Genomic DNA, 25,676 nt, shown 5'->3' with positions numbered 1-25,676 from the left:
TGTGTTAGAAACCACGGAAGCACCTGAGAATGGTCATGTAGGAATTTAGGCTTCTCCCCCCGAAAAGGTGGTGGGATCAACAGCCCAACTGAAATCCATCTACACCTATGCACACAATATGGCACCAAAGAAGAGGAGCTGGAAGGACATTGTGCAGCAGAAAAACTATGATATAGTTGCTATCACAGCAACATGGGATGGGATGACTTGCACACTTGGAGTGCTGCAATGGATGGTAACAGGTTCGAGTGTTTATGGGTAAGAAGTGGGGGGAAGGTCAACAAGGCAGATATGGAGGGAGTATGTTACAGAGCACCCAACCAGGATGAAGAAGCAGAAGAAATATTCTATCAACAGCTGGGAGAAGTTTCACAATTGCTAGCCCTTGTTATTATGGGAGACTTCAACCTACCAAACGTCTGCTGGAAATGCAACACAGATGAAACAGTCTAGGAGGTTCCTCAAGTGTGTGGAAGATAACTTCCTGACAGGGCTGGTGAGTAAGCCAGCTAGGGAAGGTGCCCTGCTGGATCTCCCTCTCAAACAGAGAATGACTTGTGGGTGATGTGATGGTTGGAGGCTGTCTTGGGCATAGCAATCACAAAATCATATGAATCTTTGATTCTTGGAGAAATAAGAACAGGGGGATGGCGCAACTGCTACCTTGGACTTCCAGCGGGCAGGTTTTGTCCTTTACAAGTGCCTGGTTGACAGAGTCCCTTGGGAGGAAGTCCTGAAGGGCAAGAGAATCCAGGAAAGCTGGACATTCTTCAAGGAAGAAGTCTAAAAGGCACAGAAGCAGGCTATTCCCATATGCTGAAATACAAGCTGGCATAGTTGAAGACCAGCCTGGCTGAACAGAGAGAGGGTTTTGGCTGGAACTCAGGAAAAAAAAAAAGGAGGGAAAGCATACAACCTGTGGAAGAAGGAGAACACAGCTCAGGAGGACTGCAAAGATATTGTGAGATTATGCAGGGAGCAAATTGGAAGGACCAAAGCCCAGCTAGAACTTAATCTGGCTACTGCTGTAAAAGACAAATGTTTCTATAAATATATTAGCAACAAAAGGAGGGCTAAGAAGAATCTCCAGCCTTTTGTCAATGCTGGGGGAAACTTAGTGACAAGGGATAAGGAAAAGGCTGAGGGACTTAATGCCTTCTTTGCCTCAGTTTAGGTTAATGGCTGGACTTATGACCTTAAAGGTCTTTTCCAACCTAAACAATTCTGTGATTCTAGGAGTCCATCTTAAATTACAAATGGTCTTTTAAAATTAAATTCATACCAAGTCCACCACTAAACATGTTCCTAAGTGCCATGCCTACCCGTCTTTTAAATACCTCCAGGAATGGTGACTCAGCCACATCCCTGGGCAGCCTGTTCCACTGTTTGATTAACTCTTCTTGAAGAAGTTTTCCCTAATACCCAATCTAAATGTCCGCTGGCACCACCTAGGGCCATTTGCTCTCATCACTTCTCACTTGGGAGAAGAGACCAATGCCCAACTCACTACAAACTCCTTTCAGGTAGTTGTAAGAGAACTATGAGGTCTCCCCTCAGCCTCCATTTCTCCAGACTAAACAACTCCAGCTCCCTCAGCTGCTCCTCGTAAGACTTGTTCGCTAGGCCCTTCACCAGCTTTGTTCCCCTTCCTTGGCTGCCTTTCTTTTATTGTTAAAAAATTCTTTTTTAACAACTTATGAATTCTGATAGCTTATCTGTTTCAATCTACTTTGAAATCCACAACAATTCCACAACATTTTATGAGAAAAGGAACAAAACACTATCTCCCCAACAGCAAATCTTAAAAAAAACCCAGAAGTAATACTTAATGAAGTTATAAAAATAAGTAAAACATGCTTATTTACCCCTGAAATTCTTCAGTTAAAGCCTAAAGACTGTAATTTCCTAAAAAATAGTCCATACAGTTGTAAGTTTAAATTGGGAGATAAATGTCTGCAAGAATATATTAAAATCACTAATCAAATTGTACATACATACAATTGTTTGATATCATAACTGCAATATGACAATAGCAGGAGAGAACTTACTAGCTTAGAGCAATTAATGGAATGGTATTACTTCGGAACACTTTTCAGAAATAATTATGGTATTTTCTCTGCACCCACCAAATCTGGGCACTAAAGCATCTACAATACCATTATGCTTTGTTATAGCGGGCAGATTGAAAAAAAGCTAGGTATTTTGAAAATCAACTGTACAGCATCCAGTTCTAAGTCTTCAGATCACTTATACCCAAAAGGACATTAACCTCTACGAAATAAAGAATCTAAAATTTAAAAAAGGGACACAAGTCATTAAATAAAAGCAGTTTCTGTGGATTACAGTATCATGTAGTTGCTGGTAAGCGGAGGAATAGAAAAAAGTGGAGAGGCCAGATCATGGCTATTATTCAGAAGAAATAACGTTTAGTTGTTGATTTCCTGATTCAGTATGAAGAAAAACAGGTGCTACTGCATTTATGTCTGCTTGAATACTTCTATTTACTTTTGATTTGTACTATTACACTCCACTGTTGCATCACAAGCGTAAAGAGCAAATTTATAGCAGATCTTTTCTATATCCTTCTAACTTGCCAAATTTGACGGAATGGAGCTACTGGAGTGAGTCCAGCAAAGGGGTACAAAAAATTATGGAGAAACTGAAAAGCCTTTCTTCCATAATGAAATCTGAGCAAGCTACAACTGCTCAGCCTGGAGAAGAGAAGGTTCAAGGGGATATCTTATCAACGTGTATAAGGGTGAAGGAAGGTTGCAAAGAGGACAGAACCAGGCTCTTTTCAGTAGACCAGACGCAATGGGCACAAACTGAAAGACAGGAGGTTCCCTCTGAACATCAGGAAATGCTTTAAGTATGAACGTGACAGAGCACAGGCACAGATTGACCAGAGTGGTTGTGGAGTCTCCCTCCTTGGAGGTACTTGAAAGCTGTCTGGATGTAGTCCTGGGCAACTAGCTTTAGGTGACCCTGCTTGAGCAGGAGGGATGAACCAGATGATCTCCATAGGTCTCTTCCTACCACAACCACTCTGTGATTGAGTTATTAAAATACAGCAGATCCCAAAACTCAAGTCAATACATGGCTGAAGTTCAAGTCTCCAACATGAACTAGAAATACATTTTGAGACTCTGTCCTTGTACTGAAATGTTATCATTTTCATTAGACCAGATGGTCTATCTGAGTTGCAGGTAGCAGAATAAAATTCCACTTCAGGGTCTAAGGTGCTTTTCCTCTTAAATAATTATTACTTGCCCTTCTCTTTATGCTCTTCTGTAATTCCTATTGTTCACAGAGCTAAGTTCTATGACCTCATTTCCAATTTTTCATTGTTATTTAAAAGAAAAAGCAAGCATTTTTTTGTCATAACATTTGTCATAACTTTAGTGCTGTAGGCAGCAGCATTGCAGTCTTCGACACAGGAAATTTTTCACTCAGTTTCTAGGATTCTTGCAGCTGCATTTCTAAGTTTACAGTTTTAGCAGACTGCAAAAGTTTCTGCACAGTAGATAAAGTTCTGTGTGAATCTGTAAGATTATATAAAACCCCTCAATCTATACAGTAACGTGTGCTGGCTTTGGTGTGACAACCAAGCACTGTGCTTTGATATCAGGTTTCCAGTTTTAGTCAACTGCCTAATCTAGCGTATAGAAGGTTAAATACAGCCTGGACAAGTATTTAAAACCAAGACAATAAAACTGATGAAATGGCTTTAAATATTTTTTATATCAATACACATATATCAACACCTGTATCAATATACCTAGCTAAAAGTACTAAAAAGTCCTTAGAAATTAGGCCTTCATAAGTAGCAGAAAAAAGAATTATTAATTTTGAAAGCAAAAATAAAACAATGAGCACAAGAAGTGGAGATGCTGTATTTTTGTCCCTTTTCATTTGCTCACAAAATGTATCTATTTGCAGGTATAATTAATATTCTGGAAAATTATAAGCAACATGTACTCCTTCAGTGCCTATCAGCAACCTCCAAACTAGCAATGTAGTGATTTTATTTAAATTGGGATGGCAAAAAGTAAAATTGATTTTAGCCAACTAGTTATTTAAGAGTTCTTTATTTAGTTGATTTTTTTTATCTTGGGAAAGCAATTTTCTATTCCTGAGAATGCCTACCACTCTTCTTCACCTTCAAAGAACTTCTTGGAATAGCTACTGTGAGCACTCCATTGTACTGTAACTCTAATTATAATGATAGTGATCTTCCCTGCAGAGATTAACATTTCAGAAGTGCGTTGCTATTGTGGAAGCGACCCGTAAGCGGCCCGTTGGGCATTGCTGAACTCTGCTTTCAGTGTTACTCAGAGATGTAAGCATTTTCATAAACTCTTTCCAGGCTCACAGACTTAATGGTCTCATTTCAGTAAAGCAAGGAGGTGCATTTTAAACTCTAAACTTGTACTTTCATCTATTAAATGATTACACGATTGAATTGGGTGGAAGCGTGGATCTGATGGAGGGTAGGGAGGCTCTGCAAAGGGACCTGAATAAGCTGGGCCACTGGGCTGAGACCAATGGCATGAGGTTTAACAAGGCCAAATGCTGGGTCCAGCACTTGGGGCACAACAACCCCATGCAGTGCTACAGACTGGGGGAAGAGTGGCTGGAGAGCTGCTCGCAAGAGAAGGACCTGGGGGTGTTGCTTGACAGCTCACTGAACAAGAGCCAGCAGTGTGCCCAGGTGGCCAAGAAGGCCAATAGCATCTTAGCTTGTATCAGAAACAGCGTGACCAGCAGGTCCAGGGAGGTTATTCTCCCTCTGTACTCGGCCCTGGTGAGATCGCACTTTGAGTACTGTGTTCAGTTCTGGGCCTCTCACTCCAAGAAAGATGTTGAGGCTCTGGAGTGTGTCCAGAGAAGAGCAACAAAACTGGTGACGGGCCTGGAGAACAAGTCTTAAGAGGAGCGGCTGGAAGACCTGGGGTTGTTTAGCCTGGAGAAGAGGAGGCTGAGAGGAGACCTTATTGCTACCTGAAAGGAGGTTGTGGAGAGGAGGGAGGTGGCCTCTTCTCCCAAGTGACAGGGGACAGGACAAGGGGGAATGGCCTCAAGCTCCACCAGGGGAGGTTCAGGCTGGACAGCAGGAGAAAATTTTTCATGGAAAGGGTCATTGGGCACTGGAACAGGCTGCCCAGGGAGGTGGTTGAGTCACCTTCCCTGGAGGTATTTAAGGGACGGGAGGATGAAGTGCTGAGTGGTATGGTTTAGGGAGTGTTAGGAATGGTTGGACTCAATGACCCAGTGGGTCCCTTCCAACCTAGTGATTCTATGATTCTATGAATTTAAATATGTAATTAATCCTTTGTGAACTGGACACGATACATAAAGAACGGAGGGAGAAATTGCACAGTTTTATGATTCCAGAAGGCATGTGCAAATCACAAAAATAAAACAAAAAAATGTATTTTATTCAAGAAATAGATTTCCTTTTCTAAGTCTTAGTTCTAACATATTCTGAAAGTGTGCTAACGCTAAAGAATTACCCCAAATACCAAGCTCTCTCCTGCGTATCTTTGAGGAGGAAGCCTAAATGCACATTCTTCCCTGAAATAACCAATAGTACATTCTAATGTCAGTATACGCAAAGGTGTGGTTAAAAAAAGCAAGTGGGGTTCCTGTTAATCCAAGATGGTTAAATAACAGTAACTCAGCTAATACGGAACATCTGAATTCCAGCTGTATCACCACAACTTCTGCCAGTGAACAGACAGTTGAATTTTCAGTCTATTATACTGAACAACCAGAGACAGTTCCAAATATAAAAAGACTTCTTTTATCACTTATTTCATGTTTTTTTTCTCAGATTTTTTTTTTCAGGACCATGATTAGTTACAGTCACCACTGGAATCAGAATGCCTAAAATAAAGCTTTCTGTGGTAGATTAACCACATGAAAAAACGCAACATTTTACATTTCTTCTATGAATATAATAATAGAATAATAAGGTAGGAATTAGCAAAGTGGAGGAGGATAAAATGTCCAGTATTATGTTTGGGTTTTCTTTCTTACCATGTCAAGACAATACTAACCCAAATAGGGTTTACTTAATAAAACAAAGCTAATCAAAACTCCACTTAGATAGCGATAACATGGTAACACTGTACAAAGTAGCAAGCTGTCCCATCATGATTAAAAAATAAAATACAAAAGTAAATTAAAACATTGTTAATTCCTGGAATATAGGTATTTCTGGTCAAGAGAGAAGAATGGAGTTGTTGCCTATTTTAAAAAGTGTTTGCCCACAACCTTTATGCTGATTGGTCCAAGTTAGTGGTATCATCTTTAACTTGACAAAAATCAAGGGTTCAGACATACTCTCAAGTTACAATAATGTAACAAGTTACTGCCTGTCAGCTGAACTGTAGTGGCTATCTGGGTGCTTTTGATCTATGGAAAATACAAGGCAGTGACTTATCTTGAAACTCTTTAATTTAAAAAAAAATAATAATTAAAAGATGTTTATGTTCATTTAAGAGTGGAAAGGCAATATGTCCACCTAGTCCCCAACAAGCAAAAGAACATATTATGTATAAACATGATGTGTCTATATATAATTCAGACACTAATTCTATTATATTTGTGTATATATATAAATACATGTGTAATATATACCACTGAGTATTAACATCAATGGAAAATAAGTTGTCCTGAGTATATTTCTGAGTCTTTATAAAGCAGTAGATTGCCTCCCTTTTCCGGATCTTTTGAGAAGGAGGCAAGAAACTTTATTAAACACTACTGTTGGAGACTGTGGTAAACACTGGAGAGAGTCTCCCAACATCTGTAAAAGGATAGCCATTTGCGTGCATGGCCTATACCCAGAAGTTCATCACGTCAAACCATATTTTTCAAATGTACTCCAAGTGCTGACTTTAAAGCCTTTAGTTTCCAAGTTAGTGCCCCACAATTTTTTTGTTTTACATTGCTGGTTTTGTTATTTTTTTAATAAATGTACCAAAAAACCCCAGGGAAGAAAACGACTATTCAAGTACTCATCCATTGTTTGGAAATCCTGAGAACTGTGCTTATGAATTAAAATCTGTGGAATTTGGTTTATTTGTTTCCAAGACCATTTCTCTTGCTGCGCATATTTTCACAAACTCCAACTGCTGACAGTCTTTTATGTTTAAAATGGTAGAACAATTACAGTGTGCATGTGAATTTAAAATATATATGAACTCCACAGCATTGGATATACACCACTATGTCTGTAAGGCATAGTCAACTTCTGCAGCATGGTTTTTTTTTTTTTTTTTGAGTAACTAAGATATGTATTTGCAGGATCATTTGCTTATTTTGCTTAAAAAAGAAGTTCTTGAATGGGCCAAATAATGTACTTGATTCAGGGAGCCAGATGTTCTAGTAGTGACAGAAAAAAAAAAAAAAATCAGAAGAATTTTAATACCTTTCCCTTCTTGCTTTCTGGCCTGCAATTAACATATGAAATAACCAGGTAAGGAAATCCAGATGGTTAGAGACATCTCCATTCTTCAAAATATCTAATGTACTAGCATTTTTTGTTACTGAATGTGAGAAACCATAACTCCTAAGGAAGTTCTGCCAGCTATTAGAAATTCCATGCAGAAAGAGCCTATTTCTCAAATATGAAAAATAAAAAATCAGTACCGAAGAATATCTGGAAATATGTGCATGTGCATTTGACATCAGAATAATTTATTACATTAAAGTTTAAAAAGGTCATTGCTGAACTGAGAGAATATAAAAAAGTCCCACAAGTTCAAATAATCTAAAAATCAATCCACATATAAAACTGATGCCACTGTATTTTGGTATCCATTTTGAAGAGTGACAAAGGACTTGATCTTTTCACACAGGTCTTAAGCATGTAAGAGTTAAGCTCTAAAATCTGTAATTTTTAAATCCGAGCTCTCTATATCTGCGAAACTAGAGACCCGTATTGAGACCTTCGCATTGCATAGGAAATACAAGTTAAATATAGAACAGAATCTGAAATACATTGTTACACTAACACTGTGCCTAAGGTAACCATGCTTAACCTGTATACGTAGAAACCTGGAGAAATTTTGCCCTTTCATAAATTACTCACAGTGGCAGAAAGTACCTTTCATCTTTTCTTAAAACCCTCCCGAGAACTAAAATCTATGGCATTGATTAAAATTAAATTGAGAGGGAAGATGTCACAAGCACAGCTTTAATTCTGTTCAGATGCAACTCTTGAAAGAGGAGGTAAAGAAGGTTTCTGCCTTCAGTCCAAGCTTAAGAGCCTTTTGGCAAGAAGCATGAGACAGACATTCAATTGCCTCCTCTGCCATCTCCATGGAAATTGCTTTAGCCACTAGGTTATAAGCCGAGACTGGTAACAGCGTATTTCTTCTTCTCAGTTGAATATGCCCAGTCGTAAAGCTTCATCAGAAGTAGTAAAGACTCCTCTTTGCTTAGCCAGTCACATGAAACATAGAATGCAACAAAACTAAATGGAGCATACTCAGACTTGCCCACCACTTACTTTTTTTGTTTGTTTGTTTATATTTAAATATCACAAATCTAGATTAAATAATTCTCCAGGTAAAGCAACTACTTCTGAATGTGGGGTTGTTGGGTTTTTTTTGGGGGGTGGTGGTGGGTTTTTTATTTTTTTTTTTTTCATTTTTCAAAACATAACTGTTAGCCATTTCCACATATTGGGGAGTGGGTGAAGAAATATCTGTACTGTGGAAAACACAGAGTGTGTTTATGTAATTAATACTGCTTCAAAATACTTATACACAACTGAGCTGAATTATGATTCTGAATTAGGGTGGAAGTTATGGATGATATAACTAACTCTACTAGTATTTTTTAACTTTTTAATGTCCAACTTTGCAACCTCAGCATCTTTTATATCCACTTTTGGGGATCAGTAACATGAAATACATGAGATTAAGTATAAACTTTCAAAATTTTATAACACAGAGCCTTAAGACCTTTAGAAGCTGGACATTTATCACCAGCTTATTGTAATACTGCAAATATCAAAGTAAATGTCATGATTTACTGCAAAGAAAGTTACCTACTGTGCAATAGTAAGCATGCACATGAAAACGATGTACAGATGAACAAGTAGCAGCTTTGAAGTCAGAAATAATAATAGCTTATAAAAAGCAGTTTTTAATTCACCCCTCAAAGCTTTGGGGATAAAGTCAAATCATACAGAACAAATGGTTGCTGTGTACAAGATTCTTGCTTTGTTATATTACTTAATCTGAAACATAAAATATCTCCTCTTTAACAATGGTCAATAGCAATTATTCATAAAACACAGAAGACACTCTGAAATGTTATCCTTGAAAAGTTAAGCTCTATTAGTGATTTTCATTTCAGCAAAGCAAACTCTGCCTCTGAGGAAAGTCACCAGAATTTTCTCTATGGGGGCTGCAGAACAGGGCTGGGAGAGGAAGAATGCTCTTTTAGGGTGTAATTAATTAGATTTGTTTAAAACACTTCCCTTGATCATTTCTCTCCACTGAATACAGAGTGAGCCCAAGGTCACCAGCTTATAGATGTAGCCACCATTGATATCCACAGTGAAGAAGGATGCAACCTAGTCTAGGTTTGTCAAGTAAGGACATAGGGTTTTGGACACCTTTGACTATCTTGACTTTAATATCTCTGTTTCAATTCATTAACTGTATAACAAACACTGTACATTTTACACCGCTTCTATTGTAAAGATAAAAGTCAATAATAACTGCAAAATTTGTTACAACTTCTTTACAGTGCCACAACCACAGAAAAGCCCAATGGTAATTAGTACCTCACATTCTGCATGGAATATAAAATAGTGTGTAGCAAATAAGGAAAGTCATAGAATTATAGGTTTCGCCTATCCTATGCTTTAAGTGAACAAAGGCCCAGTGGGAAATAACATATGCAACAACATATATAAAACCTGTATCAGAACGACTATACAAGGGAAACTAACCATGGTTGCAAGCCTCAATTCTGGCACATTGTAACTTTGGCAAGTTTTCTTAGAATGGGATCTTCAGTTTGTAAGAAGCATTTCATCAAAGAATATAAAAAGTATTTTTACTAACTTTTTAAATTTATGTTTTTATTTATTTAGCAGAAGTAGAAGTAATCTATATTCTAAATACGCAATTTTCCTCCTTAAAATTAATTTTAAAAAAGGTAAGAGAAAGATGAGGTTTTAGTAAGACAAATACAATTACTCAACTTTGAATCTGCAGTTTTCATCCAACCTGATATTGACATCTAGATGAAACTTTCATTTCAGAAGTTTGAGGGACTAAAGACAAAGTCAGAGCTACTCATCTTAGGCTGTCTTTCTGAAACAGAGCCAGAAACAAAAGCCTCCAGAGAACTGATCTGAACTGCTTTGAAAAACTACTTATTAGTCATTGAAGCTTACCTTATCCGGCTTGCCTGAACTCCTGAGGTGCCTAATTCTTTCCACTGATTATCAATGGGAGTTTGGGCTGACAACTCCCACGTTAAGCATTAACTTTTATATGCCTAAATTAGGGTGCATTCTACATGCAGATCACATAAGTATAAATTAAACTCAGGAGTACGCATATACAGTTATACATATATGCACTTATATATATATACACTTATATATATATAAGTGGACTTACATGCAACTCTATTAAAACTGATGGATACTTCCCTTTATTTAAGAAAGCTGTAACAAAGAGCTAACCCTTTTAAGAAACAGTCGGAGCCAGTACCTCAAAGGGCACATGTCACTGCCCAACACAACATATGAGATCACTCTATGATCTCTGTATAAGAGGAGGATGGCAGTACACTGCTTTAGCACAAGTGAACCAGCAAGAGTCAGAATGTGCGAGGCCTATTACCAAAAAAATTAAAGGCAAGCAAAGTAGAAGACAACAACTGGAATGATACAAGTGATCAGCAGGAACATTTGCTCTTTCTTCTATTAGGTTGTTTCCAGCTCATGAGGTGTTAGTTTATAATGAATCATTACTGCCAATGCCCTTAGTGCACAATCCCGTTTTAAGGCTATTGCATCTTATCCTATTTCTAATACATTCCAGTTCTCCAGGGAATTCCAGTCTTCCTGAGTGAAATTTCAGTCTTCTTTTGCTTGACTATGATTTTCTTAATAAAGAGTTGGCAATACAGGAAGTTTCACCTACATACATCGATTCCCTATTTCCTACTGTACTTTTTTTAATCAAGAAATTTAAGATAAACACAGCCTAAGTTTTTTGTAGCCAGGCAACATTGCCAATAGGATTTACCAGCACAAAGTAGAATAAAGAGCCCAGTACACTATTGTGCATTTGTTTAACAGTACTTCATACTCACATGTCAGTCATAATTTGGACTCTCTGCACCCAAAAGCCATAGCAGTCAGCATATATTTATATTGCAGGCACCAAAACTCAGTTCTGTTCGGAATGGCTGTTAGCACCACTTTAAATTATCTCATGCAGTGATCCAGCTAATTCTGAACTAATATTTTCAGTTTGAAAACAGAGTAAAAGAATGTTAATAAATTCTTAGGCTTAAAAAGTTGCATGCTTCTGTAATCAGAATATGTCTAAAAAAACAATCAAACAAAAAGTAAAAGTTAACTGGAAAAAAAATGTTTTGCAGCTTTACTGCAATGCATGCAATACTAGAATAATTTTGATCAACCCAATGGCCAAGTTAAATAAGAACTTTAAAAACCCACTCAATACAACGAACGGATAATTACTTAGAGCCACTGCAAGAGTAGGCTAACCACATTAGTAAGTACACGTAAGAAAAAAACCATAGGAAATAGTGCTTATTCAGTACAGGTCAACGATTAGATCCATCTTTGTAACTCAGGAATTTCAAGTTCACTTTAATCTAGTGTAATTGAGCTAACCAACTCTTACATTAAAAAGTAATGATTAAGTTAAATTTCTTGCAGACATTCTGTACCTAAAACAAACATGCAATATGCCTATGGCAAAGAAGGATACTAATTATAGGATTGAGTCATAAGATGAAAGGTTGCACAAGTTACTACTAGAAACCAAAGTATGGTAAACTGGTTTCAAAAACATTGAAATTCTCATACTCTGAAGTTAAGATGAGAATTTCATTTTCTAGCTCTAATTAACAGTGTCAAAACACAAAACTAAAAATGCTAGCAAATGGCTTGTTCCTATTTTAGATGAACAAACTAGAAGTGCAAATCGAAATTACAAACTTCATCATGCTATATATTAAGGAATTTTTAGCTTAAAGAAGTGAGGTCTATAGTGAATCTTCACTACACAATAAACATGCAAAACTAAGTATTTTGGTCATTCTCAGCTTTCTTTTGTTACATAAAACATACTCTTAAAATGGATATTTAAGGACTCATTGCATTGTCAGGCAATAAGTCCTTAACTTCACTCTTAATGCAACAATTCATTCCCCAATTTAAGAAAGAATAATAAAAGAAACACATCACCAAGGCTCCAGACATCTGTGGGGAAGGATATACAAGTTCAAAAGTAGTTTTCTAGTTCAAACTGAAGATTTCACTGGGATGATAGGGGTGCCAGCTGTGCGCTGGAACAAAGATACAAAATCTGCCCTGTATGTTACTGTGCACTAATTTGATACAACCTTCTCAAGGCCAGACAAGCACCACTTATGTAGTCTCTAATTAACAGCTGCATGACTTTGTGATGTGAATTCATGAAATAAATAAAATTTGATCCAATTTATTTTAAAATTACAAGCTGACATTTCAATTTTCATTTCAAGCTATGCATTTTTCATTGCATTGTAGCAAAAAATGAGGACTGTATTTTCAAAGAGATTTCCACTGGAATATTGTGTTGTCTCTGAAACACATTAGTACATGGTTTAGTAGATAGAACTGGATTACACAATTAGTGCAGTTCTCATGATGAAACTAAAACGCCAGTGCCTTTCAGTGTAGTTCAGCTTGGTCAAATATCGCCTCAACTGCATACCATCTACTTAAAACTTTGCTGGATAATGACCATACACAAAACTTTCAGATACTATAAGCAAATAGTGTTGAAGAACAACATTTCCATTCCTAATTCATTCTATGACTTTCATTTGTATGATGGCAGTAATTTACAGTACATCTGTTCATCCACTCTGAAAATCATTTCATATTTATAGTGCTAACAGCTTTCTAAGTAAGGACTGCTACCAGTAATCTTCTAGATTTTATATTAGAATTTTTGAACTTTACAAAAATCTTCTCCAGTATTCAAATTTTCCTATCTCCCTCCAGTCATTATATATAAACACATTATTTTCCCTTTCTCTAGATCTTCTTTTGTTGAAGAATGTAGTAGGAGCTTATGCTACCACCTCCTTTGTAAGCACATTGATGTAGCCCCATGTTCACTACTAGATCACTTTTTTTTGGTAAGATCAAAAAATTCTTTATCTGACGTCTCTGTTACTCTGTCAGCATGGACAGGAATTAGTGATCAGGATCAAAAGGGTTTAGAATAGACAATAAATGACAACATTATTCAACATACTGCATTTACTTAGGAAATGAAATTGAAGAAAACATCGTTCTAATCTTACCACATAGCTGGATCTTTAAAACATTGATGTTTGCAATAACACGAATTTCCAATTCTGAAATTATTTTTAGCAGTCAGAAATGACAACTATCACACCTATGGGTAACATTCAGTACTTTTCAAATATGTAAAAATTAAAACAAATAAAGACAAATTCCCTGTTCTCAGAAACTTTGCCTTCAGTGGTCAGGAAGGAAAAAGAGTTTCCACCCAGGAATGTTAAAGTGCCAGGAAGGAAAATTCTTTCACAGATACAGAGCCTAGTACGATGCAGGCACTACAGAAATGATCCATGTGCTCAGTGATAACTATCAAACACTGACAGTTTTTCAGTGACCAAACTAAAATCAGTTCAATCCAGATAAGTCTAGAACTTAAATGACAGGGATACAGAATGACAGGAAACATCTGACTGTCAGAAAAAAGCACTTCCTATTGATAGTCTCTTATAGACCCAGGCACATCTGTGAGGGTCAATCAGCACAAGGGTGGGATGCAAGCCCACCAATTCTGGAAGTGGAAAACTTACAGCAACATCCCACCTGTGTTACATCACAAGCCTGCACAAATGAAGAGTATGAAAGAACTAGAAAGAGTTGCTTTGGTTTGGTATTTTTGCTCTGTTGGAATTGGTGCCGCTTTCCTTCATTCATCAGCTAGCAACAGACATAGTGATACTCATGAGTCTCTATTAGCAGAGACAGTAAACTGTGATCCCTTCAAAAGTACAACAGTCTAATTGTCATGTTGAAATGAAATGAGTATACTACCTCCTTATTTACCACTTATTAGCATCAATAGCATTTTGCATAAAATGTATATAAACATGACCTCCCTTGAATCAAAGAAAGGAGTATTATTTTCAGACCCACATAAAAAAACTAGCCAGGAGATGAGGTTATGATATTGTTCATTTACTGAAAGATTTTGCTGTCTGTTTATCAGTTCAAGCTTCCTTCTTCCACTAAGTACCACGTCAATCAGACAGATTTTACTTCAAAAATACTCTTCACTGTGGAAATTTCTATCTACATTTTGATCCAGAAGAAAGTTTCACAATCCATCTCACACAGCCTTAGTTATGACAACACGTGTGAAATCAATCTAACAAACCACATTTTGCCAAAAGAAAAGTCGCACACTGCAATTACCATGTACAATAAAAGGAAAGGTTTAACAGTTTCCTTGAAAAGTCAAAGCACATCCTTCTGTAGAGCCTCCAGGAAGGAATACTACCAAGAAGTATGCATTACACACCAGTTTTGTTTGGCTTTACACTGCTAATGCAACATCCATGTTAGTGAACCGTACTCTAATCTTGCATATACCGCAGAAATATTTATTGGTATCTCAAGAACACTGTGTTATTTAAGCTACTCAGGAAATATTTTCATTATAGAAGTACAGATAAAATTATAATTAAGAAAAAAAGACAACACTTTTCTGAACAGAAAGGTACAAGCCCCACACTGGTTAATACACCAGAAAATTCTTTTAATGATTGTTTTGCACAGATTCATTCCCTGATGTACAGGATTACTCACTATAGTGCACAAAGCAGTGGGTTAAACTTTTGTAGTTCAATAAATCATATTTTAGAATGCATTCCTGATGTTACACTTGAATTTACAATTCTCAAGTTTTATCCCATTATTTGTACACCAAATTGCAGAAAACTGTGGCATACTTTCCTTACTGTGATCATACATTTTTCATATTTTTTCTTGGGAAGGGGTGGGTGGATGGAGAAACTTTTTATATGTTTATGTTTTTCTTCCTTCTTTGGATTCTTGGGGTGGGAGAAAAAGAAAACAAAGGCATACCTTTCGTCCATATTTTTTTTTTAAATACATTGACTTTTGCTAAACTTTACAGAGCCTTTAAAGAGCCATATTCAACTTTTTAAGTTCCCATTCAATGTTATCAGCAGACCTCCTGTAGGACCCACTAGTCATTCTTAACGCATCTAGTAATACAAAGGTAGTGAGAAGGAAAACAGAGGACTGCCCATTACTTGTGATTAAAGAGCAGAATAATTAAAATAGAAAGTCTGACCTAGTCACCGGTACTTCACACAAACACAAAGCAGGAAGTAGGGAGGAAAGTTTGGTTGATTAGTCAGATAATCATTTAAATGGAAATTCACGGACTTAACAGCTTCAGCTTTACTTCAAAAAAACACTCAAGTTCTTAACTATTTGAACAAATTCCTATTCAATATAAAAATAGTCTTATTGGTAGAGGCTTTCATCAGCATATTCAAACAGCAAAGACGACAGATGCGCTTTTCCCCTCTTCTTCAAAAGCTATGAGTATTAAATTGGAATTTATTATTTAACCATCACTTGTGGTTGCAGTCAGAATGGTAGAATTATAAACAATATCATTACCGTAAGAAGAAAACTTAAAATAATTAAGCTGTATTCAGACTTACTATTTAGCAAGGCATGAAACCAGGATCACAAAAGAGGCAGAGGCCCTGCAGTGCTAAGGTCTGTACTATCTAAGCTGAATACACAATCCTGTGAACCTACTTGTGATGTAAGAAACAAACAGTAAGGACAAGAAGCTAACATACAGTTAAACAACATAAGGAAAGAATTCTGGACTCGGGAATTATCAAGAAAAGGACTCAGCCAATATCCCAACCTGTTCTGCTGAGTTTGGCATCAGAAGACACCATGGAACAGATAGTCCAGAGATAAGTCAGACTGATTAGCTTTTAGATCCTGATGGTTTCTTGGTGCTAGCTGGGCACACAGCTGCTCGGTGTTGCAAAAATTTTGGGATAACCACCAAAGAGTAAAGAGAACTTTGTAGGTGTCTCCTTAAATCCCAGTCCCACTACCTCTTGGATCCTGCCTAGTCCAAACATATGTATTTCGTTCCATGGACACCAGGGAATCAGATGAACCACAATACTTTTGGCCTAATCTAAAGCTGAAATGTGTTCAAGCCACCTGGACTCAGAATCAGTGGAATACTCCTGAAGACCATAGCCTATGAATGATTGTAGGTTTCTCAGGCTTTCAAGCATTCTCACAGTTAAGTAGCTGTCAAGCAGGACAGTTGATGATGCAATTCTGGAGTCAGGATCCTCAACCTACTTGGATATTTAAGCCTAAGTCAATACTTGGCAAGGGCAATGCTACCTATATTAAGCATACTTCTAAAACATTGACTACTAGCCTAGTTCTTTTATTTTCTAGTTTGAATGGAGTTACTTGAAACTCACTTAGAGAAATAAGATTTCACTGCAAAGAAATTTAAGTTTACATTTGAGGCAGCAGGCACAAAATAAGTGATCTCGTTTACTGTCATTTTAAGATCAGCAAATTTCAAACACTCATTGGAACTGCTGAAGTTGTTCAAGTAACTATCCTTTTACTATGGACTCAAATGCTAAATCTTGTGTAACAGAGCAGACATTCTACTGAGTACTTCTGTTCTACAAAGGTTACCAGTCAATGAATCAATTCAATAGAACACACCTACAATTTTGCAGCCTGAAGCTATATGACATACGATTAGAAATCTTTCTGATAAACCAAATTTTCCTCTGTTAAAATAAAATAAACAAACCTGCATGGGACAAAACATGTAAGGATAGTGGAAGAAAGTGGGAAAAAGCCTAGCTGTTAAGACTGACTCAAAGCCCTGAGACCTTTGGCTTCCAAATTTTGTTTCCTTGGTCAAGTGCCTGGCCAGCCACACAGAAATTCTGTTGGGTTTGGGAGTAGCACCTCCTTGCAATGTCATTTCAACATTTTTAGGATAAATTTTCTTCTGTGGAAATTATTATTTTTTGTTGTTGTTTTGGCCCAGTCTGTGCATTATTTTTTTTTTGGTGGAGGAGTAGGGAGGATGGTGGATAGAAATGAGGGAAACACTTCTGACCAGTTCTGTCTACTAAGTGTAATACATATTTAATGATAATCAGCTACATAATGAAGTACTTCTATAGATACAGAAACCAAAGTGAGAGGTAGAGACAATAGGAGCTAGTGAATGTAAGTGGGAATTCGTACATGAAAAAGGCTATTCTCTGAGCTAGACAAGGACAAAGTTTTGGAACATGATTAAACTATGCAATGAATATAAATTTCTTCTCCATTAAGTAACGTTTCAGATCTATTATATGTACTTTTAGTGGTAACATCTGTTACTATAAGAAAGAAAAATCTGTCCCCTCTTTGTTTGAGGAGGGCAGTCCAACACAAAGAAAATTCAGAATAGGAAGAAGAGAAGCTGTTTAACTCTATGTCATACATGACAATTTCCCTAGTGGGTCAGCAGCACCACAATTATCAAGGACAAGGAAGTGAAAACATTGAGGCTTTTTAGGTTAACTCTTTGATCTATGGTGAGTGAAAGAAATAAAACTGTAATAAAATTTTATAAGACACGAATAGCAATTCTCATCTCTCTGAAACACCTCGTCAAATTTGTTTCAGACTTCCTGTAGATAATTTACTCTACCATCAGGTCACAGACGGAAAATATCAGACTGACTTATTACATTTTTACAGAAGTATACATTTCAGTTATGAGATAATGGAAAGCTAATGTCTCTGTAATAAAATAGTACAGATATTTACAAGCTAGTAATGCTATTAGCTGTCGCTCCTTATGACTTTTGTGAAAGTTTTATACGCTATCCCAGCTGCTTTCTATCACAGCATCCAACACAGCAAAGAGGATTATGACAGATGCTGTGAGGTAGCCCCATATCAGAAAAAACACTGAAATAAGATGGATGTATATGTTGGAATAGAATCAAATAATTAAGAATGGTTTCACTTGCTACATACTTTCAGTTGAGAGTTGCTTCCTATGCAGATAAGCAGCCTACCTTTGAAGGTTGTTTCATATTAGTAATACATAAAAGTTTACTGTAAAAAGCAACCAAATAAAAATTACAGAAAAACTTAATAGCTGCAAAAACATTATCTGGAGTCCGAAAGCTTTCAAATCACAAAATTTGTAAACAGAAAGAAGAAAGTGATACGAGTAAATTAAAATTCCATGACATAAACAGAGGAACTAGCGTGGAATAGAATGCAATCCAAGGATTATCCTCAAGTTGAAAGGCTGTATTTATGTTTAATGAAACAATGTAAAAAAACTCCATGAACGCTGAGATAATGGGAAGTTTTCTGTCACCACTAGTGAAAGCATTTTACAGAATATACGTGTAGCCAGCAGGCTTCCAGGCCCCTGTCCTGGCCCTTACTTTTAATCATGTATTTTGTCACCCTCCAATATTCCCCTACAGACTTATTTCTAGATTTTTGTCTTCTTTTTTCTAAAGTGTAGTACTTGCATACCCCAAAACACCCATTACATTCATATGGAAGTTCACAAAATCACAAACCTTGTAAAGTTAAATAAGGGGAATTTATGTCAAATCATACGTTTACTATACCAGGAAGAAGGGAATACCACCAGATTTTGCTCCTTAAATAGGTCCTTTTGTTAGTGAAATGACATACCTTTCAGATTTAAAGAGTGAGAGTCAGCTGTAGTTTAGGACACTTACATTTAATTCTCAGATAAAGAATTCTGTAAACATATAGAAGCAAACAAAAAAAATCTGCAGAAGAAAACTGTAAAGGGAGCTTTGTGACCAATCTTAGTGAAGGCAGCCAAAGTATTGTAGAAATTCCTTAAAGAAATGAAAATAAAGAGGATAAGATATGAATGCCTTATATGAAAGTATGATGTTTTTACTATGATTTGCTACATGCATTTTGTCTCAACAAGCTGTATTCCTGACTTTTATTCCTCATCTTAGTAAAAACTGTTTATTTTCTAGTAATAATTGAAATCACTACAATACCTTAACACATGGTTCATGGCCAAAAAAAAAAAGTAGCATTTTCAGACCTGAATGCAGGTTTATTTCAGATGTGCATGAAGTTACAACCAAACTGTAGGTACTTCCACTACTGTGACTTATTCAACAAAACATTTCTGCTTCATTGAAGCAAAGAATGCATTTATTTCCTGAAACACATAGAGGCTAGTTTCCCAAGCTCCACATGGAATAGTATCCCACCCTCATCCTGTGACGACCCCCCCCCCCCAAGCTTCCCATACTCCTCACACTATGTCATAAACACAAGCAAAAGTAGTCCTGGGGATGGAAAAATAAGTTTGGCTGGACATACTGTGCTTTTTTTTTTTTTTTTTAATGTAATTGTGCAGATAATTACAAAAACAAAGGACAAAGATGTTCCTTTACTGGTGGTTTGGCTGTAAGATGTTCTTGGCACTGGGGTGTTCATTTCCTCTCTTCCTTGACCCCTACTATTTATTCCAATTTAACTGATTGTACAGCCAAGTTCTAAAATATTCTGAAATATTCTACAATTCACATAACAGGGGAACACCACCGACTGCAGACTGGTGCATAAAGAAACAGTACTGTGGAAGTGCTAGGAACTTTTTTCTAATACAGCTCGAAAAAGTTGAACGTCATACGTGTTTTTTGCTTAGTAGAAAGCCCATCCAGAAGCTAAAGGACTCTAGTGAATCTGATGCTGTTCTGCATTTTGACTTGAAAAATACAACAGAAATCACTTGTAGGGATAGCTGACATAGCCAAGTTGATAAAATAATACTATTGCTTTAAATTTAATCTGCCATCTTCTTATGACCACAAGAAGATAAGGATTTTGGTTTCTAATTGCTTAGTGGTGAAGTTGGCGGTGTTAGGTTAAGGGTTGGACTTGATGATCTTCAAGGTCTTTTCCAACCTAAACAATTCTACGATTTTAATGAGTTTTGTTTATTTGCTAAGACAGAAAATATAACTGAATATAGCTGAAAATATAACGCTTGCAATACCTTTCTAAAATCTTCTGCTCCTTACTCCAGCCTTTACACATTTCTTTAGAGTTATGCCACCACAAGTGTTTCGGGGTCAAAAATCTTATTAGATTTTAAAAACAACCCTAAGAAGGGAGTTATTTTAATTATTTTTATATCATAGATAGATTTACAATCTTGCTTAATGAAGAGTTGCATGAACAGTTTAAGTATAACCACTGGGGCAGCACAACACTGTCCTGAGGAGACAAGGGAGTGAACTCTGCAAGCCTAGAGCGACGCTGAGAAAAAAACAAAAACAAACCACTGAACTGCATCTATGTCACTGTTTCTCTGCTGGATAGATACCAGTTTGGGACAGTTTATGCTTATCCATTTCAGAAATTAAATCTTTGATTTCACTACAGTTCCAAGTTTAAAAGACTCCTTTTCTGTCATTCAGTTGAGAAAAACAGATGTCTTCAGGTCAGAAAAAAGTGTCTTCATTTTAGAAAGCAAATGTAAATAGTAATTGTAAAAACATGCTTTCATTTCTAATCTAATGTTTAGATGCTGAGCCTATATATAGGATTGGTATTTACAGTTTATTTACCCGAACTAAGCAAATTAAACTATAACTATATCATTGCGTGTTTAATTTTCTGACATCCTAAAAACACACATAAGTCATTGTGCTCCCTTTAAAGTTTACATAAAGGTGATAGCAATTCTCCTGGCCTCCAATACTCTCTTTACTTGTTCATTATAGAATCCTTTCAACTTTGCCTCTAGCACTTCACAAACTCATTTTTTTCCATGAGTAAATATTTAAACCAGATCTGTTTTAAAATGTCTACAGAAAGGAAGAAGATAAAAGCAAGTATTTGGATTTATAGTTAACTAGGTAATAACCAACTGCTACCAGTGCTGAAAATAACTTCATCTGTTTCTCAGCTTCAACATGAGCTTTTAGTCTAAGTAGGGGGCTGCGGGTCTTTGTGCCTTTGTGGTAATGTTCTTAAGCAAACAAAAGATTGCCACACACTTCACAGGACAATTAATTCATTGAAACAGGGCATTTAAACTTTTCCTTTTCATCTGTAATATAAGAGTTAGTTGCACTAATATTTGACTTTCTGTTTCAGTGGAAAGAAAGGATAAGAAAGGCAGATAACTCAAACTTAGTCCTCTGATCAGTGAGAACTTGCCCCATACACCTACTGGTCTGCCTCCATTTAAATTCAAGTAATGCAGACTTAAACTTCTTAACTACCAAAATATATTCATTATAGAAATAAACAGCAAACACTTTCCACATTAAGTGGAAAAAGCTTGCTTTCACACGCTGTTAACTACACTTCCTTATAGAATCATGTTTTTTAGTCTTAAAAACTGAGATATTTCCACCTATTTGATGTTCAGTAAAATACAATCAGATTTCATTTTATTTACTTAATATTATAGGAGTAATTTCCTAGGCTGCTCTGAAGAAGTCATGTACACTCTCCTTAACTGAGACAGTTATGTTAGAGACCTGAAGTATATAACAGAAATTCTGTACAAAAGCCTTTTAGAAAACCACAGTGACATTCAGTAATCACACTTCATGACAGGATTTCCATTATGTAACATTTTAATGGTTGGTTAATATGTAAATAACATTTTAAACTTTTTATTATTGCTTCTGTAAAAGCTGGAAATACTTGCAAGTTCTCACAACTTGCTACCAGAAATATGCAAACCAGCCGTCAACAGTTCTGCTATCTAGGCAAAGGCTTTGTCATAGCCATAAGATCAGGGAACAAAAAAGTCTCTACTCTGGATTTACCACTGCAGCTTGTGGTGCTCTTCTCCATGAGGAGACACTCTTCTCCGCAGGACTGTCTGTTGCACGCTTAAAATTAGTAGCATCTTCCTAATGATTCAATTTAGGATCTAAGCTCAGTTATAAAATCCAAATGACTAAACAATTCTGACTTATTTCAGAAGACTTGGTAACTCTTCATCCACCACCTCCTAAAGATCAACCTTTGTGATTTGGAAAAGATAGAAATAGGGATATGAGCCACTCACAAAGTGAAAGCAGAAACATACAGGAGGCAATTTATTCTGCTTCTCTATCTTCAATTGCGCAAGAGAACAGAATTTATGTTTGAATACCGTGTTTTCTTAGAAGAAGGGAACAAAAATGTAATGAGGAAAAAATGCATAAAATGAATTTATAAGTTAGAGATCCTACATCAGACTAATACTGTTGTACTTCAGATTTCACTAACTGTTTTTTCAATAGATTAAAAACAAAAGTAAAAATAAATGAAGGGGATAATACTTAACTTGACCAACAGGGAGGATTAAAAATAATTTTTCCTATGAAATGGCCTGCTTGAGTTCAAACTGTCTAGAAACACCTTCTGTAGTTCATTGCATTTGGAATTATTTACTCCAGTAGGTCAAGATCAGTATTTCATTCTGGCATCAAACCCCATAGTGTTTCTAATGAAGAACATACTTCCAACCAACATTTTTAAGATACAAAGTTGTCTACGCTACTTGAAAATATTTGAATTTACTTTCATAGAATGGTTTGGGTTGGAAGGGACCTTAAAGATCATCTAGTTCCAAGGCAGACATCTCCCACTAGATCAGGCTGCTCATGGCCCCATCCAACCTGGCCTTGAACACTTCCAGGGATGGGGCATCCACAACCTCCCTGGGCAACCTGTGCCACTGTCTCACCACTCTCATCATGGGGCATCCACAACCTCCCTGGGCAACCTGTGCCAGTGTCTCACCACCCTCATCATGAGGAATTTCTTTCTAATGTCTCATCTAAACCTTCCCCCTCCAATTTATAGCCATTCTCCCTCGTCCTATCACTATAAGCCTTTGTAAACACTCCCTCCTCAGCTCTCTTGCAGCCCCTTCATGTACTGGAAGGTCGCTCTAAGGTCTCCTTAGAGCCTTGTCTTCTCCGGGCTGAACAAGCCCAACTCTCTCAGCCTGTCCTCATATCAGAGGTACTCCAGCGCTCTGATCATCTTCGTAACCCTCCTCTGGACCCGTTCCAACAGTTCCATATCCTTCTTATGTTGGAGATTCCAGAACTGGACACAATAGTCCAGGTGAGGTCTCACGAGAGCAGAGTAGTGGTGTATACATTGTTCTCCCTCACTGTAACCTTAGTACGAAAGTTATTTTTAAAGGTATCAACAAATTACTCCTTTCAGGTGTCAGGAAAGAATTCACACTCACTGAGGCCTATCAGATACTAGGCAGAAGGTCTAGGAAAACTACCTTTCTTTTGGCATTTATACAAAACAGAAATTAAAATGAATGTGACATCATCAGAAGTGGACTCAAGGCTCCCTAAACATGTGGTATGGCAGGAACGTTTATCCTGAGGTGACTGGTCATACGAGGGAACATTGCAATGATAGTGCTAGGCCTGCTGAAATGTGTTAACAAAATAATTTACTAACAAGAAAAAGAATTATTCATAACTGTGACTGTCATTTTCTCGCCAGCCTTTCAAGTTAAACCAGAAAACATTCTAAAGCAAAAAAGTTAATCCCACCCAAACAGGAGGGACGTAGCGCTTACAGTGAGGCTCATAGGGAGGAGGAGGATCACCACAAGGAACACACTCCATGTCTTGAAAGCCTCCAAGCTTAGTCTTTCTATAAAATCTAGAAGACAAAGGAAAGAAAATATATTTAATCAAAAAGAGTACTTTTTCCTTACAAATTAATCAAGTGTTTCAATAAAATTCTCTTCTGTCACAAAAATTGACTTCTGTCAATTTGTGTCCCAATGCAAACTATTAGGAAACAGAACAAAAGAAAAGTAAACAAAAGTACAGGAGAGTACAGGAGAAATTCTAAATCTGTTAGACCAAACGCATACTCAGTATAATCTTATACACACATAAGAAAAACAATTCTGGAGGCTTTGGACAGAAATTAATATCCTGTTTTCCACATAGATCACAACATATAAGACAAGTATCATGAACCTGCATTATGCAAGTTTTTTTATACATTTAAAAAGAAATAAAAGTGAACTGATTAATCTGTATAACTTTAAAAGAAACGCGCATTACAAGGCAAATAGCACCACTAACACTATATAATGGACCAGATGTCAGTGCTTTCTAGTTAAAAATCCTGAAGATGTCCTCTAGTTTAGGGAAGGAAAAATTACTCATGAATTGGTTAATTTACATACTTGTACAGAAGGACATCACTTAGAACTGTATTTTAACAGACCAAAAATCCTTCTCTGACTCTTCCTACTCTATATAGGAAGGCCTCCACCACACACAGTCACAACATGGAAGGACCGTGAACTAAGTGATCACATTTCTCTATTTTGTTTCCATGTTATCTCTTAAATTAATACTTCAAATATTCTAGATAGCAAGCACTTCAAGGTATGAAAAAGTGGATATTGCAAACAAAAGTGTAAGTCAAGCAGTAAACAGGTGAACAACAACATAAAACTCTAGAGCAAATTAACCAGCCAGCTACTCATTCCTAGAGAAATCAATGCAAAAAAAAGAAAATGCAAAAAAAAAAAAGCAAAAAAAGAAATGCAAAAAAGAAAAGGCAAAAAAAGAAAATGCAAAAAATGCAAAAAAAGAAAATGCAAAAAAAGAAAATGCAAAAAATGCAAAAAAAGAAAATGCAAAAAATGCAAAAAAAGAAAATGCAAAAAATGCAAAAAATGCAAAAAAAGAAAATGCAAAAAAATGCAAAAAATGCAAAAAAGAAAATGCAAAAAATGCAAAAAAAGAAAATGCAAAAAAATGCAAAAAAAGAAAATGCAAAAAAATCAAAAAAGAAAATTCAAAAAAATTAAAAAGAAAAAATTTGCTTGTTATATTCAAAGAGATATTTTATTTTAAAGACTCTTCAAGAACTTTACTATTAAATTTAAGAAGCTTACTGACTACAGACAGAAGCCCACATTTCTAAATCAGAGAACAAGAGTAACACCAAATGAAAAAAACAGAACCTGAGTGTTACATTTCAAATCTGTATGAGAGTATGACTTCCTCTAAAGAACCTACCTATAACAGCTCCCTAATCAAGTAGGCCTGTCTTTACAGCCAGTCATTAGTACCAAGCTAGAAGCAACAGCTGTGGTCTATTCAGGATGAGTATGTGAACTGTTATCCGTAGAGGCACTGGCAAGTTATATAAAAGGTACTAAACTCTCCTGATGTTAAATTATGATCACTGCGGATGCCATTGAAGTAGGAAGACTGTTTCAGCTAAAGCA

The 25,676-nt window shown here is 36.5% G+C and overlaps 1 protein-coding gene across 4 annotated transcripts in view; it reads right to left on the bottom strand.

Annotated features, from left to right (window-relative positions):
* TNFRSF19 (TNF receptor superfamily member 19) overlaps positions 1–25,676 on the bottom strand; it is a 61,326-nt gene that overhangs the window by 11,461 nt on the left and 24,189 nt on the right. For all 4 annotated transcript variants that reach the window (XM_054080376.1, XM_054080367.1, XM_054080391.1 and 1 more), the window contains one exon: positions 23,997–24,082. In XM_054080376.1, the coding sequence (XP_053936351.1) occupies positions 23,997–24,082 (86 nt within the window). The remainder of the gene's footprint in view (positions 1–23,996; positions 24,083–25,676) is intronic.

Source organism: Cuculus canorus, chromosome 1, assembly GCF_017976375.1.
Source record: "Cuculus canorus isolate bCucCan1 chromosome 1, bCucCan1.pri, whole genome shotgun sequence".
NCBI classification, from domain to species: Eukaryota; Metazoa; Chordata; class Aves; order Cuculiformes; family Cuculidae; genus Cuculus; species Cuculus canorus.
Note: the sequence above shows the minus strand (reverse complement) of the source record. Positions and strands in the feature narration are given on the sequence as shown.